General features: G+C 43.5%; 1 protein-coding gene across 1 annotated transcript in view; it reads right to left on the bottom strand.

Moving 5' to 3' along the window:
* Window positions 1-15: 15 nt before the first annotated feature.
* Window positions 16-17,015, bottom strand: part of AFF4 (ALF transcription elongation factor 4) — a 45,198-nt gene continuing 28,198 nt past the window's right edge. Inside the window, exons 12-22 of the mRNA XM_054079848.1 lie at window positions 15,664-16,581; window positions 14,657-14,745; window positions 12,796-13,033; window positions 9,907-10,004; window positions 9,219-9,282; window positions 8,949-9,085; window positions 8,485-8,556; window positions 7,683-7,776; window positions 6,758-6,801; window positions 5,888-6,108; window positions 16-5,325 (exon numbers count right to left, since the gene is read on the bottom strand). Coding sequence (XP_053935823.1) covers window positions 5,207-5,325; window positions 5,888-6,108; window positions 6,758-6,801; window positions 7,683-7,776; window positions 8,485-8,556; window positions 8,949-9,085; window positions 9,219-9,282; window positions 9,907-10,004; window positions 12,796-13,033; window positions 14,657-14,745; window positions 15,664-16,581 — 2,094 coding nt within the window. The 3' untranslated portion in view covers window positions 16-5,206. The remainder of the gene's footprint in view (window positions 5,326-5,887; window positions 6,109-6,757; window positions 6,802-7,682; window positions 7,777-8,484; window positions 8,557-8,948; window positions 9,086-9,218; window positions 9,283-9,906; window positions 10,005-12,795; window positions 13,034-14,656; window positions 14,746-15,663; window positions 16,582-17,015) is intronic.

Genomic DNA, 17,015 nt, shown 5'->3' with positions numbered 1-17,015 from the left:
ACAGGGGGGTTGAAGTTTAATACAGAAAATCTATTTTATATTTATTAAACTTAGTTTCTCCAGTTACAGTTTTGCATTGTACAAAGCATTTTAATGACACAGTAGTTAAAAAGATCTTTACAAATTGAAATGTGATACCCTTTTCTCCAAATATTTTAATTGCCATAAATTTGTTTAAAAATACACATTAAACGCATGTTTCAGACACTAAACTTCCTATAATCTCAATACCACAAAATACATAGAATATACTATACAGATGTGGAAAAAATCTAGTTAGTATATAATACTTTGCTCACCATTAACAGCTTTATTACGTGAAATGCACATACTGACTTAGAAATCCTAATTTTGAGCCCCAAAGTACCCTTGGAAATTTCAAATGTATTGCAACAAATAAAATCACAGTTTGGGGTTTTTTTTTTAGGTTTTGGTTGAAGACAGATGCCTAAATATTTTGACGGAAACAAAATGTAACACGTGGACTCATCGTGTACAAAGCATAGAACAGAGACATCCCATCCGTTACTAACAGTACCTTTCTGAAGGATTAACGAGGGCTGCGGTTAGAAGTGACAGGTTAAAAGTTACCTCCCCCACCCTCAAGCCCTCCCCCAAAAGAAAACCTCTTCCTCACTGAAGAATAATTTCAAATAAGATAAAGGATTTTTAATAAATATATAAGCACTTTATCCTCCATATACAAAATTTCTTAAAACAATTTAAAAGGGGGACCAGATACAAATGTCAGGAACTGTGCTTGCAAAAGTCATGCCTGGTCCTTAGAGCTGAGCTGCGGCTGTGAAACGCCGACGCAGAACCAAGCGCTGCAGAAGCACCGCGCACCCGGCAGCACCGGCCTCAGGGTTGCGTATCTAAAGTGAAAGCAGGGAGCACCGCAGCCCGATTCGCCTGTATCGGCTCCGTTAGCACACCGGGAGTTTGGCCAGGAATGGACACGCTTCCATCAAGCTCCCAGGTGGAAGGAAAGAAGGTGAAGCACTACACGCAGCCAGCCCCAGCATGCTCCGTGCTGCCCCGCAGCGCTGCGGGCTGCTCGGGACGGCGGATTCCAATGAAACCCAGCCAAGGGCTGGCAGAGAGCAGAGCCAACGCTGCCCAAAAGGCTGCCCCTGCGCTGCTCGTCCCGAGGGAAGCCCCCACTGACCATCCAGGCGGCCCTTCCCTCCCGCTCCCCTGCCCCAGCGCTGCTCATCTCTGCCGGCACTGCGGCAGCACAGAGTGATTCCTTGAAAAGTCATGGAGCTGGACGCAAATCACGATTCCCTGATTGTTCAAGTTTACATAACTTCCCTACCTGGGAAATCTGCCTCCTGGAATAGGTCTGGATTTGTCGGAGTTGGCTATCAAAAGCTTTGGCTACTCTTCAGACTGAAAGGTGTCTGGCATTAACTTGGAAATGCAGGGTTTTCCATAACACTGACTCATCAGATGGCGCAATTTCAATCAACCCTGACCAAAGTATTTGTCCGAAATCTAAGAATTTGGGAGTTGTTTCCGCCTCAATGGGTAAGTCAAACTCGACTTGCTCAGGCCCTTCTGTATCTGCCTTAGTCTAAGCACTGCAGTGACAGCAAAGATCTGTCGGGTAAATGCAATACTGAATGCAGCAAAGGTAGTCTCTCTCTCCAGCAGTTTGACATCACGGCAAACTACATAATTATCTGCCTACGGCTTTATCCTACTTGCCCCAGGCAAGCACTACACCACCTCCATAAAGCACTGACTCTCTGTATCTCGGGGCCATTCATAAATACATTTCAGGGCATTTTTTGTGATCACAGCAATCAAGCCTCAGCAATCTAAAGGGATATACATTGCACTCCTGTATAATATGCAAGATTCATCACCAGTAAGATGGTGATTCAGCACTCAATAAATAATATATCAATATAGTCAGTTGCACCATAATCTAAAAACAAGTATAACATATACTTTGGACAGACTGAGTTCATATATATATACATATATATTAAAAGACACATACAATACAAATTGCATACTGCCGTCAAGAGCCAAGAAGAGCCATCCACGTGCTCTGCTTTATGGCTAAGAGTTTCAAATCAAAATAAAAGTCTGTTTTACTCTGGTGTCCTGAAGATTGGTTTAGAACTACAAATGGTTGCACCTTATCACCTAGGATCCTGCAAGGCTGGCAGCAAATTCAAACAGCGCTGATATCTGAGCAAGCCTAGTCTGATTAAGCCATTTTTAAGATTCACCAACTGGGACCACGTTGAGTGAGGGAATTAAAATTACAGCATTGATATGTATTTTAACATACAACTGTCTGGGGAATCCTTTAGGAAGCCAAGAGTTGGGGACTCCCTTCTCATCAGTCACTGGTGTGACGAGGGCACATGTGTTCCCACTGCCGCTGTTCAGTGGGACAAAGGGACGGGGTCGGACCGTTCACCTGCACTGCGACAGAGGGATGGAAGCCTATTCCGCACTGGCATTTTTTTTTTTTTAGCTCTGAAATCTGACAAAGTACATCGCTTTTCTCTCAGAAACAATGGCAAGTCCCCAATTAAGATATGCTTTTGGAATTGCGAAGCGTCGATGTACCTGTTTGAAACAGCCACGGATGCGTAAGGCATTTCTTCTCAATCGACAAGACCACTGCGTCTCCCCCCCGCGGATGGGAGCCCCGGGCCTGCGCTCCAGAGGGGAGTTCCTAGGAAGCATACTGTTTCAGTGGGACACTTACAACAGTTCAGTCCACATTTTGACACAATGTCAAAAGACTTCGGGTCACTCGAAGACAACTGGTTAAGATCCACTGATCCAGGGATAAGCGATACATTTTTAAGAGACCAATTTAAGCGCGACACCAAAAGGTATTTGTGGGACTCTAGTTAAGGAAAAAAAATTCCCAGAGATGAGACCATTCCCGCAAACAGGAATGGTGACTGTGCACAAAGGAGCAAGCCAGGAAACAGCCACGCTGGCCAGTGCAGCACAACACAAAAATAAACCATGAACGCAACTTGTAGGAAGGTATTTTCCATATAGCGTCAAAAGTGTGCCAGGCACTTTATATTATTAAAGGAAAAACAGTTGACAGTGTCCCATTAACCGAGATGCAGAGTTGGAGGGTACAGAGTTCTGCCTCGAACAGCAAACACTAACAGAAACGTGACCTTGCACAGTGATTCAATAAAAAGGATGCTCCAACAGACCTGATGAGTAAATTCGGCTGTCATGAAAAAGTCACAGGTCTGTTCAACATGGATCGATTCGGACGTAGCAAAGCTTTTCCGGAAGTACAAAACACGCTGGAACGCAAAGGAAGCTCTACGAATATGCAGCTACCTTTTAGTAGGTTACTAATTTGCAAAACTTCTAAACTCTTAAAGCCCATAGGACATACTGCAGTACTAAGGAGCGTAGAATTCTATTCCTTCTCTCGAGGTTGCCGTGATTTTGGCACTTAAACTACGACTACACAAAAAATTTAGTGCAATAATTTTCCTGAACATGCACGTTCATATCTGGTACAGAATAAAGGGTTCAATGGGAGAGAACACAAAGCAGCATTCCACAATCTCACTCCAAAGGATTCAGAGTTTGACTCTTCGAAAGGAGACCACCGCGAGGAGGAGTCGGTTTGTGTGACAGACACTGGTACTGGTGAAAAGGAAATGGAATTTTACCCAAGTACTGCAGAAGACCACTGCATACAGTATACCTGGTCCTGCTGTAGAACATCGTGTAAACAGTTCATAAAGTCTTCATCTAAAAGTAAGGCATAAGGCACACCAGACATGTTAGGGGCACTACGCAATACTGAAAGCAGGAGCATTTCCAACCTTTAGCTCCAACAAGCACCTTACGTGGGAAGGTACTTTGGTTTGGACTTTCTGAGAGGACCCAACTGCAACTCCGTGAACCACTTCTGTTGCACCGCGGCACTCCCTTGCAAGTGACTATTACGCTCCATCAAACATCAACGGGACCTTCATTAACACGGGGTAAATACAAGTTTTAAATCCATTCTGCATCAAAACAGATAATTTCCCTGTAATAGCAGGTGTGCTCCCACCCCACGATGGCTGTTGCACCGTCATCCTGTAGTGTCCATCACCCATCAGACCCTCAAAGGGAAAAACGGACCTCAATTTCTACTTAAGATTCCTGGTTTCTCAGTCAATGGAAAAGATGCAAATGACAGTTCTGGTAGGAATTCAACTACTGTTGGTTTTTTAACCACAGAGTTCAATGATTTTTTTAAGTGTCAAAGAATGACAAGCAAGGAAACAAAACACATTTTAAATGAAGAGATGTAAAAAAAGCACAAGATTGTCCATTTCAGAAACTTTTCCTGGATGCATCACACCTATGAGACTGACGTTCATTCCTACATCATTACTTCGATATCACATTAAATGCAAATTACTGTAATGTTTTGTGATTGTTATAGTGTTAATCGGTGGTTTGAAACTGCCTTGAAGCAATCCAAGCCAGGTCCAGCTAAATACTTTTCCATAAAAATTTCTTTATAATTCATTTAAAGGAAGTATCTTAATACGTAGAAGAATATCTGGAACTTCTCTATTTAGTACAAATTCTGCAATAATAAATCTGTAGTTGTCACTTATTAGTTGACTCGTAGGCATTAGGCATGAAAAGTATGGTGTTCCTACACGTTAGAACCTATCAATCCTATTCCTTTTACAGGCTCTACCACCACAAGACATTACAGAGTAACAAAGCTCACAAAGTACTTAAATAAAGTGTCTATGTTTAATTGCTGCTAAGTACTCGAAAGGGTAAATTTAGGGAAGAAATAGCTAAAAAGTGCCCCAAACTGGGCTTTTACAAAATTAAAATTAAAAAATTAAAATAAATAGGATTTAAACTGACTATTTATGCATTATGACTGGAATTCCAATGATTCATACGTGACAGATCAGCAAAACTACACCTTTATATGTAGCAAATTTTAAAATATTTAAATAACTTAAGATGGGAAAACTGGAGAAGTCCACGAACCACATGATTCGAGGTTAAACACAAAACACAAATGAGAATGGGAGACGTGCGAAAGCATTCCTTGCTCTTAGTGTCAACTAAGCAATGTGTTATGGCAGTCTTCCTTATTGACATGACACAGTGTTGTGGAGATAAATCAGAGGCAGCGAGAAAAAATGTGTTCCATTTTCCATTCCTTCAGTTCAAAGAATCACTTGGCATCCAGGCGCAACCAATGCAATCCCTGACGGGTGTAACGCACTAGGTCTGTCATGATGCTCGAATTAAAAATCAGAGGGCCCATAACTTTATCCAGTTCAGCAAAGAACTCTAGAACAACAGAAACACAAGTTAAACTATGCATGTATTTTTATAAGGGAAATATTCCAGCCACAACCCCCTCTTTTCAGCACGAATCTTTCAGACTAAGATAGAGACAAGAAGGACGGCTCACTGATGGAAGATTAAAGGAAAAAGGTCCTTTCTAATCAATTCCTTCACTCTTTTGCAGAAGACTGGTTGGTAAGACTAGAGTATGGTTAAAGTGTAAAACTTCCTTGCCTTTCCCCCTCAGATGAGCATTTTGCTTAAGAATTTCAGAAACAGAAGCATACCAAGTTCCTCTTCCTCCACCTGACATTTTACAGGAAACGCAACAATGGGCACACGGCAGGTAAGGAAATATTACATCTCCAACACCATCCTGAAAACCAAGACCATCAGCCCGGGGTGTCGCTGTGATCAAAGGGATAACTTTCCATCTTACTTCTGCAGAGGACCTGGTTAAGCATCCTGTGCGCTGTTAACTGCAATGCCAGAACTCAAAGCCTGCGAGCATTTCAGCACACTCTGGCACATCCAATGCTATAAACCCACCTCTGCCAGCCCTTACCTTTCTGTTCTTTAGACAGCTGTTCGGCTTGGTCCCAAATTTCAGTGGCATAGAGGAAGTTGGACGTAACTTGGACATAGCTGGCTGCCATCTGATGGATCCTCTGGGGGATCGTCACTGAAGACCCGCTCCCTGAAGGGTTGGCTGCCCCAGAAGAGTAATTTCCTGAATTCCCCGGAGACAGCTTTGGAGAGACTGGAGACGGCATCCCAACAGGCTTGCTGCTCATCCAACAGAATACATTAAATTAGGAAACACATCTATATATCCATACACACATCTATAGGTACTTGAGGCACACACTGCTGTAAGATACTCTCTGAGACCTCTCTTCCCACATCCCAGGGTGTAAGATGCTAAAGCATTCCCACTTTACCCATGCCCAGGGAAGTGATGGAGTCTCTATCCCTAGAGAGATTTAAAAGCTGTGTTGATGCGGTGCTTGGGGACACGGTTGAATGGTGGAGCTGGCAGTGTTGGGATTACGGTTGGATTCGATGATCTTAAAGGTCTTTTCAAAAATCAACAAATCTGTGATTCCATGATTAATAAAGCTATTGTTGTGAGGGGAAAAAGCATTACATAAACAAAACTCCCTGAGATATGTGAGGTGAGTGTTAGTGACATATTGACCCCTTTTTCTGCAACATGGAGCTGCCTGACAAACTCTGCAGAGCGCTATCCCGAGCGGTCTCCCAACCCTTCTATCAGAATAACAACACAAACAAATGAATCAGCACCTACACCCTTACAACAACCACCCCAACAACTTTGACAGTGAAAAGCTCCTCTCCGAGCACCCCAGGCACACAGTTTATGTCATACACTACTTAGAAGTTAAGAAATGCAGTAACTGCTTTCATTGCTTACCTGCCCATCCCAGGTGACGGTGCTTGAGAATTATTATAGGAATTCTGTATGGGAAAAATAAATTTGTCACCCAATTTACGTTCATATTTTAACAGGTTATACTTTATCTGGTTGTTTGATTGGTTACTATTGAATTTTTGCAGTCTCTCTTTTACGCAATAATGAAAACTGCAAAGCAAATTCAAATTTGGGAAAACAGCCTTTTTTACTGGTGACTAAGACACCAATGAAGGGATTATTTTAACAACACAACGGCAGCCACTACATATCCAGACTAGTCCTCTGTTCTACACATTAGACCCCACTGCTTCTTATGAGAACATTTTGGTTATTTCAGCCCATCAATAGGAAGAAATCTGTTATTACTGTCATTCAACAAATAAAGGAGTTTCAAAAAATCAGAGCAGCCCGGCAGGTGACAGTCCTGCTTCCTCTCACTACCAATAGCTGGGAGTTTCAGAGAAACCCAGCGACAGTGGCTACTTGCCCCTAGGCGTTCCTTTGACAAGCTCAGTCTGGAGTAGGGACTGAGTAACAGCACACAAGTATCATAACTGTTTTTCTCATCTGCAACATCTTGACTCAAATAAATTCATTCGCAGGATCTCTCTCCATCTCCTTGCCCTCACAGCACTTTTGAATCAGTTGCACAAGAATTTAGATTAATTTAGATAAATTCACTAGATAGGGAATAATTAAAAACAAATATCAAGCAGCCCACTGCAAACAACAAAAATTCAGAAAGACCAGTTTGGTTTTGAATTAGAAGTTGCTCTGGTGCCAGCTTTTGTGGCTGCCCCATCCCTGCAGGTGTTCAAGGCCAGACTGGATGGGGCCTCAGGCAGCCTGATCTAGTGGGAGGTGTCCGTGCCCTGCTTTAATTTGATTGCTTTTTAATATTCTAAGAAAATACATATGCAATTACCTTCAGATGTTCAGTCAGAGTTTTCGAATATTTCAAGGCGCTTTCCTTTTTCAGCTTGAAAAGCCGCAGGTACAGCAGGGACTGACACCTCAGGCTGGTCAAAGAGAGCAGAACATTTGCAGTTACAGTCAAGTTTACCACAATTCTGAGTTTCAAAAATCTAGAAGCTGTGCTTTTGAAGTTGTCTTTGCCAACTCCCACAAGCCAGCTTGCAAGTTGTAACTCAACCAAAAAAATCAATAGCCACCTTTATGTTTTCAAGGAAATAAACCCAGCTCCGTGTGCCTGAAGCTTACACTGATTCTTGGCGATCTTGCCGATATCACCAGTTTCCAGTTCTGAGCTTAGACAGCACTACTTCCTAGATGAGGGTTTCACCTATTTTTTTGCTCATGTCAGGGCATGCAGGGTCTAACGCGTTCTGCCACGGCCTCTCCTTTCCCTCCCACCTGACAGCAGTGGCCCTCCACACGTGGTGTAGCCATTCCATGAGCCGAGGAGGCTAGGGACAATTCTTTACACCCAGGCCAGGCTTTGCCTTGTCGCTGGGTGGGTACATAGGAAGGATCCCACCGTTTCTGCTGTTACGCCTTACTATTTCAAACACTTGGCCCTCGCTGACATCCCCTCTGCCCCAGTTTACAGAAATTTGAGATACAGCATTAATCTTTACGCACAGCCAAGTGGAAAACTTATATATTTGGTTCAGAAACACCTGAGAACTCAGTGTAACACAGCATTTCATGTAGATAAAGCATTTGGAATTAGTCAGTGCATGGGATTAAGCTCAGAGTACACGTACCAAAGCACTGCCAGCCTTTTGTCTGCAGCCGTAGCGTCCGGTGCCAAGTAATTCTTCAGTTTCATAGTGTATCTGCACACAATAACATCAAGTAAAGGACAAAATGAAGATTGCACTATCATTTATCAATCACAAAATACTGACGTTCTTACGAATTTCTAGTTTGAACTGCCTTCACCATGTCAGAATCTCTCTCAGACCCTGTACAAAATGCTGACTGGGTAGTAACTGGAATAGTTTTGCTTCTTGTGCGTTACACCTTGTAGAGAGCCTTCAAGAGCCCCAGCAGAAAGCATCTCGACTTTCATGAAAACACTTAAAACCTTAGTTACTGGAACAAAGTGGTAAGTGATCCAGTTTGGAGAATGAAAAGAGATCTCAAAGACTGGTGGCAAGAAAGAAGCTCTGATTTCCAGACCTCTTCCCCGCCTGATTGACTTCTGTAAATGCTTCATGATGCTTACTTGATTAATTCCACAGTTTCTGAATACATAGGGAACGGGGACTTGGATTCCTGAGCATTTTTCTCCAATGCATTCCCACACTCGATGAAGGACACTACAGCATCTAGGTAGTACACGGCCTTCTCGAACCTGTCAGACTGAGGAGATTGGGAAAAACTTGTAAGGACAAAAGCCAGAGAGGAAGGACAAGAAAGCTTCAGTACAGACAGGCAGCAAAACCAACCCCTGTGTAACGTGCAAACATTGGATAAGTATTGGAGGTTGACTTACCAATGCATCTGCATTATGTTTTAACTTCTTTGCCTCCTGTAAATAGTGATCAGCTGAGTAAGTCCTGCAACAGAGGACACAGATTTATAGACCTCAATCACTACCACAAAGTTATAACAAGGCGCCATTCCCAACCAGTTACTGTTCCTTGGAGGGCGCTCTCCAAGGAAGAGATCAGGTTTTATCTTACCTCAACTTGTTGGCCCTGTTCTGTCTCAGAATAATTACAAAACCCCTGCAAACTCTTTTGTCCTACAGGACTGACACTGTGCTTCGATCACACTATCAATGACCACAACTCCTGACTCTAGAGGACAAGGGCTCTACTAGGAAGAGGACAGACAGACAGGTAGCAGCAGTGTCCTAGTAAGGTGAAAAGGACCCATCAGCCTCTAAAACCAGAACAATGCTGTGCTATTTAAGTCTGCTGCGTGGTCCCATTCTGCTCGGCAGGAATGTATGGGACAGGCTGCAGCTCCTCCTTAAGGACTGCGCTGCCAAGCGGCACAAGGAGCAGGCAGACGGGCACGGCATATCGCTCCAGGAACAGCATGCAGCACTCCCCAGCGTGAGCCTGGACTCCATCTCATTTGTGAGGCAGAATGACACCTCTTCTCCCTTCGGGGAGCTTGCTGTGCACCCAGACTCACAGCCCCATAAAGGGAAAGCTGCCTTTTGCTCTTCTTACCTATCATCAAAAATAAGTTTTGCTCTTCTCGACTTTGAACTTTCCGTAGACTGAGCAGACGCAGGAGGGCAGTTTGAGGAATTGGTCAGAATCTTCTCCTGAAACGAAAATTGTTGCCAAATAATAAATGTAGAGAACAGTTAAATCCTCTCTGCCTTCAAGAAAAGCATTTGTTGGATAAATGTCTCCCATGACTTCACACATTACAAGCCATCAGGTCACTTCTGCAGGTGCTTTAGCTGCCGGTCACCACAGACAGTGACACCGCGGTCACAGACTGCTGGCCTCACTGGAATACACTGGGAGACCTCCATTAGAGGAAGGAACGCAGCCAAGGCTTTCTAGAGGGCACCTAGCTGGGTCCAGGAAATCTCTCTCTGCATCTCCCATGTCACTGTTTCTAGTCCTGTTTTTCCACTCTAACAAAGAGATGATAGATATTTTTAGCATTTCTCCCATCTACACACTCATCTTCAGGGAGAAAAGGCAGCTGTCAACACACTGTCCTTGCTCTCCTAAACTGTACGCAGCTCAACATGACACTTCAGGCTAAAGACCAGACACAACAGTAAGTGAACCCGTCTTTAGTAACTAAACAGTATAAAACCACTCCTAGGCTTCACTCCACTCCCTCGATTTATCATGACCAAAGGCCAACTATAGATGTATTTCATAACCTACATCTATCAGATTATTGCTCTTGAGAAGGCTCCTGGAGCTGCAAGGCGCCAGCAATGCGCTGCCTGTAACGCAGGAACCACAACAAAGCAAGCAAAGGCGTACAGGAGAGGACATACTACTTCAAGAAAGGCGTGACTAAGCATATCTGACTTATAATATGATAAACACCAATTAACAACTGGCTGAGGGACATTTCTGTGCTGATAAAGAAAAGGCAGAGCCTCAGCCTGTGAGGTAAATTCACTGCCTACAGACCCTGGAAGTGCCTTACGCAGCCCCCAGCAGGTGTAACCCTACCAGGCACCTCCCGCTACTGGCGTCAGAAATACTGTCGCATGTCACCCAGTTCAGATATTCACAGACTCTGCCCCTGATGACTAAATTACTTTCTGCCAATGCCTATTTCCCCGCTTTACTCCTCCCCAAATCAATTCTCTTTCCTGAACACTTTTTGAGTTTGCTTCTAAGCTTTCCTGAAACTGCAAATCCAGCTACTGAGTTTCAGCAGTTGCTTAAACTAGTGGAGTTTCCACAGCCTGTCGGGAGAGCTTGGAGACAGTGCACCAGCACCCGCAGTGCACATTGGAGTCTCTAAGGCTCTCAGACATCCTCAGGCTAATTTCTGTCCAGTAATGCACATTTATAGAATGCTGAAAAAACAGTACGATTTAGTGACCTAAGAACATCATCTTATTATAATATTTTTAAATTCTACCATCTAAATATTAGGTTGGTGCAAAAGTAATTGCTGTTTTTACCCAGCAACTTTAAAGCTGTGTATCTCAGCTTAGAATAAAATCTATTGATCGCAATAAGATCATTTAGAATCCATGCATTTCTGCCAACAAGAAACAAGCCTGTTTATTCTGATAGCAGAGAATTTTGCAGTCCTGGAATGAATGAATTCTTTGGAGGCATTGTGAGCCGCTCTTGGTTGTGGAAAGCCTCTTGCAGGAAGTTGTCAAGAAGCCTGAAAATGCAGTAATCGGTGGGAGGGAGGGCTGGGAAGGAGCTGGGTGAGGCAGAGCTTCACAGCCCGGCTCGTGCAGCTCCTGCAGAGTCATTTGCAAGACGTGCAGTTGGGCACTGTCACGGAGAAGAACCGGTCCTTTTCCAGTCTGGTGCAATTGTCAAACAACCATTGAGTGGCTAACGTTGAGCTCTTCTGCAGCCTCTTGAGTTGTTTCGCGTGGGTCCATTCAATACACGCTGTCCACTGGTTGTCATCTATCACAGAAGGACGCCTGCAGCCCTCCTCTACCTCAACGCTCTCATTTCTATTATGTCATTTTGGGGAGCACTGTCAAGCTGTATGCTTGTTGAGGGACCCCTGATCAAACGCCCAGTTGATATGGCAGCAGTTTTTGCTGCTTTACTTCCCCTTTCAAACTCATACAACTAATTAGCTCAAATTTACTTTTTTCCATTTTAATTTGACAGTGTAGTACAACAAAAAAAGACTGAACAGTGAAAGCAATACCAACAGCGTAAGTAGAGCAGATTTCACACTTTAAAATGGTATCTGACATGAACAGCCAAGTAAAAGTTTAATCCAAAACAAGCACCACAGTTTATAATGACAAAACTGGCAATTATTTTTGCACCAACCTAGTATCTTCCTAAGCTAAATCTGTTAAAAAACATTTCCTGCACCATCTCTATAACCACGTTTTCTCCACTCCAACCGCAGAAAGTGCTGTATGTTCCCAAGCCAGAGTTAATCTAATCTTTCTGGCATCCCAGAATGTGACGAAATGAGAGCTGTACAGCTCCACATCCTAGCAGTGAGCATGGACCGAGCTCCTGCTCGCCTCAAAAAATCAGGGCAAGATCTGCATCGGCTCTGATGAGACTGAAGTAAGCTCATTATTCCATTTCCTGTTGTGCAAACAGCTTTCTTGCAATATTTCCTATCAGCAAATTGAAAAAATAAATAAGCAGTATCTGTAATCAGAAGACAATTAAACACAGTTCAGTAATTACATACGTATTTGGCAGGAATAAGCATCAGCATTCCATAGTCTCTCCCAAATTATTTTCCAATTTATAGACTTCCGAGGCACTTAAGCACTGCGACGTGAGACATTGCGTATCTAGAACTAATTACATTTTAGCTTGAACTGCAAATTATTGCTTAGATCACGCTTAGCACCTAAACCAGCAAAGCAGGGGAACAGGCGTAAGGTGCTGACAGAATAAGCCCTTTACCTTGGTTTCTTTAGCACTGCTAGAACTCTTCCCCTCTGTCTTCTTCTGTTTGGAAGACGAGCTGCTTTTGCTGCCACTGCCGCTCTCCTTGCTAAGGTTACTGCTGGACTTGAGAGATGACGACTGGCTGACCGTCCTCTTCCGGGACCCATGTTCTTGCTTGGAATCTTTCTGCAGGACTGGGGCAGCAGGAGACGGCAGTAAATCCTTCTCTTTAACAGCACTTGGCTTTGAAGACCTGGACAAAGCAAATACAACTCTGTTGTTTTTTTTTTTCCCCCCCTTAAAAACAAACAAACCAACCCCAAAACCAACACCCTAAAACTTTTTTTTAAAGTTTATATTACACCAAAAAAAACCCAACGTTTTTTAACTGAGATTCTTGCTGTTAAACCCTGCAAACCAGATACGGAGGGAAAGCAAGAGAGTCGTCTTCTAAGTGACTCGGTTCCTATTAAGCCAGATTGAACTCGTTTTCACCATTTTATTTGTTCTGACCTGAAAACACAGCAGACAAGTTCCAACCATAAAACCACATCCCTACGACTGTTCTTAAAAAACATCCTCACACTTGCACAGTAAGAAGTCAACGCCAGCGTCAGCGCCAGCCAGTCTGTTGCCGACTTGTCAGCATCACAGCTCTGAGGAAAGATGGGCCAGATAAATGTTCTCTGGAACCCAGGAAACTGGAAAGTTTCTCAGTGTAGCCTTTCAGCACACTCCTACCCTGGCTGTCGAGGGCTACTGCTGACTATTCTTGTCTTCCCTTAATTATTTCTGCATATTATTTTTATATAGTTTCATTTATATATAAATATAATATACATAACATATATAGTTTCACCTAAATTAAATAGTTTCCATTAAATACCCTTCAGGTAACTGCACTGGCAACCAAATGAATACCAGAAATAATAGGCAAAAAAGCATAATCAGGGTAGAAATGCATCCATTCACTCCATAATACATCTGTTTCCTAACAGATAGTAAGACACTGTTTCATTCAGAATGGGCAAACGTGATTTCTTGTGTCTGATGTGCTGCAGCTTCTCACACACTTGTAACTTGGCAATCACTCACTATACAGAAATATTTTCCATGACATAATTAAACCAGCTTTCAGTTGCTTGATCTGAAACAGCACAGTTTTAAAAGGCAGCGGAAAAAACCTTACTCTTTCCTGTGGATTAACACCGACCAAGAAATAAATCAAATAAAAGTATAACAGCTCTTACAAAAAAGCACGGAAAATTACAGAAACAACACACAAGTAACAGACCATCAAACTGTTATTGATTTGCTAATTCTATATTATTTTGGCTTTGTGTCACTCACTTTTCTTCAGCCAATCTATCAAGCACACATGAGGCTAAATCCATGGATCGAAGTCCTAATGCCATCAGCTTCCCAGTCCATGCCAGGTAAGTAATTTATTCTCAGTTTATGACCTCACTAAATGAGGAATTACCAGACTGGGTTAATTTAAAAGCACAGGTTTTGCAAGATCAAAAAGCTGGCTGCACAGCGGATTTCTAAACTAAACCCAAACCCTGCTGTACACTAGAGAAAACCCAAGAAGCATTTATTCCATAACACATGGAGCTTTCACAGGAGGGTTTGCCTTATTCGTGTGAAGTAAAACAGCTGTCCCTGGCCAATGTTTTCTGCTATGGAAATGAACTTGCACCAACTAAGGGTAGAAACTCCAAAGTAAATCTGTCTGAAGGTTAAGAAACAAACCACATTTTTCCCATTGATTAATAATGAGGAAACATGTGGCTGGGGCAGGAGAACACAGGCACCCATCTTCTCCTTGATCACCCCCAGCCTTCAATGCTGAAACCCCAGGCAAGATACTCACTCCCTGCTGCTGGAAGTCTTGTGTCCTGACGGAGTTTTTTCTTCCAGTTTCGTTTTCTTGCTCTCACTGGCTCTACCTTCATCGTCATTCTGAATAAAGCAAATGAGAAACACATCCAGGCAAATGTCCACATCTACAACTCCACTGACAGTGGCAGTGTTTCACATTAACAGACTCAATTTAGCAGGCATTTCCCAGCATATAGAACAACACGCGTACAGATGACAAACACACAACAGTCATCGAGTCGCTCTGACAGTCACAGGTTTGCTCTTTACAGACTGTGTATGTTCCGGGGTTTCTAAAAGCACTTTAAAACTATACCCCAACAACTGTTTATCATCCCCTCACCCCTAGGAGCATTACTTCTGTCTAGCTCCCCCACTGATTCCTGCCCATTATACTCCTCCAGGGCATTCCCGCTTTTCATTTACAGTTGAAAAGATTAAATGCTTTTTTGGAAAAGATTAAATGATTATGGAGAGAACCCTCTGCTCCCAGGAAGGTGGCATCCCGAGACTACAGCTTCTGTGCTGCCACACTCCAGGCCCATTTCTGCCCCATCTCTTGTCCTGGCAATACGCAGTGCACAATTCACTGGTTCAAGGTGCTGATCCAGCTAAAAACTGCCTGTTTTTTTTTTTTTGCCAGGTGAATTTTCCATCAGATTGGCTGCCTGAGCTGGCCTGCAGTGCAACAGGGGCCGGTGCCAGGCCCAAGAGGGCAGGATGGAGTGCTTGGCGGTACAGAAGCAGTGCTACCTCCACGAGCCCAAGCTACAGTGCTAACGGTCCTGCGGATGTAACTTCTCCCTACCCTTCTTCACTCCAAAAGGAAATCCCAATACTGTCTACTTTAACAGCATGGGGATGATCAGTGTGTTCAACACGGAGTATGTGTAGAGGCCAAAACCATCGCCTCAACTGCTCGGAGTCAGTGCACTGACACCAGCAGCCCCCGCCAAGGGGCTGAAGTAACAGGTCAATCTCTCTTTACAGAATTATCACCTGCTTGTGTTTCCTTTTGCCTTTTGTAGAACTTTTGTCAGATGGCTGCTTCTGGGATTCTCTCGTGTGCTTCTCCGGCACGTTTTTCTTTTCTGCTTTGGGTGCGTCAGCATCCTTGTAAGGCTTCCCTGGTATTCTGGATAAGAGGCTCAGGTCAATCTTCACAATAAGTGGGTACCTTTCATCAGGATCACTGAGTGGTGAAAGAAGCTCTTTCTCTTCCATAGGAGAGAACATTCTTTGCCGAAAATAGCTGTCATCCTCCTCCATGGAAGATTTAACAGGAGTCCTATTGCTCTCAGAGTATTTGGGTGTTTGTGATGAAGGAGGCAGGCTCTCGTTTTCATCTGAATCAGAGGATGAGGTATCTGTTTCTATGAATTCCCTGGATTTCTGGGCAGATTTGCTCGAAGCCTTGTATTTCTTTTTCTCTGTGGTAGGCCGAGGGGAAGATTTGGGCTCTTTCTTTATATTGGGTTTTCTGGAGCCTTTTGTGGCTGCCTTGTGCCTGTTTGAAGGTATATTTGTTGCCATGTCTACTGGAGTTTCACTTTCTATTTTAAGACCTCCTCTAGGCTCTTCAACCGATGTCTTTTCTGCTTTCTTGGGCTGCTTTTTACCTACAGTCCTCCTCTGTGTTGAGCTGTCACTCTGGGCAGGTGATTTCTGCCTGCCACGACTGCTCTCTGAGCCCTTCTGGGTGGGTTTGGAATCTCGCCCCGGTGTAGAAGAAATGGAATCCTTGGATCCACTTTGATCAGCGTACCCACTCCCTGTCCCCTGATCTCGTCCCTCTTTTTTGTAGCCTTGAGAGGATGGGATATTGCTGTCCACGGAAGAAGCTGGTGACACCTTATGGGAATTAACTTTGTTCAACCAGTTATCCAGTTGCCACTTGTTTGTTGGTGGTGGCTCTGGCTAAAAACAAATGGAAAAACCAGTGTTAGATGAAATATTTCACATTTCTTCCAGTATTTCCACAGGACAGCTGTACAGCAAGTCAAAGCAAGAGGTACACTAAAAGAACTGAGAGAAAAGGTTGAGCAATACAGCTACAAATAACAACTCTCGCTTTTCCTTCAGCTGGAGCAGCTGCTCCCAACAGGCAATATTTGCTGCGACAGCTCTCCAGACTAAAAGCCTGCAGTTTTTAAGGTACTGTTAACCAGACTTCTGCTCTCCAAGAGGTGACTGGTGGTAAAAATCACCTCCAATTCAATCATCAAACTCGTGCTGATAAAGAGAGCTGTTAACCCTATCTAGTTACAGGTACTTCAACGGAGTCCATCTTGAAAACGTTCCCTCATCTGTCGGTCTGTTCTGTTTTCTTAAAACAGTGAAACTGCTTTCAA

Source organism: Cuculus canorus, chromosome 14 (assembly GCF_017976375.1).
Source record: "Cuculus canorus isolate bCucCan1 chromosome 14, bCucCan1.pri, whole genome shotgun sequence".
NCBI classification, from domain to species: domain Eukaryota; kingdom Metazoa; phylum Chordata; class Aves; order Cuculiformes; family Cuculidae; genus Cuculus; species Cuculus canorus.
The sequence above is the reverse complement of the archived record's forward strand: the minus strand, read 5'-3'. Positions and strand labels throughout refer to the sequence as shown.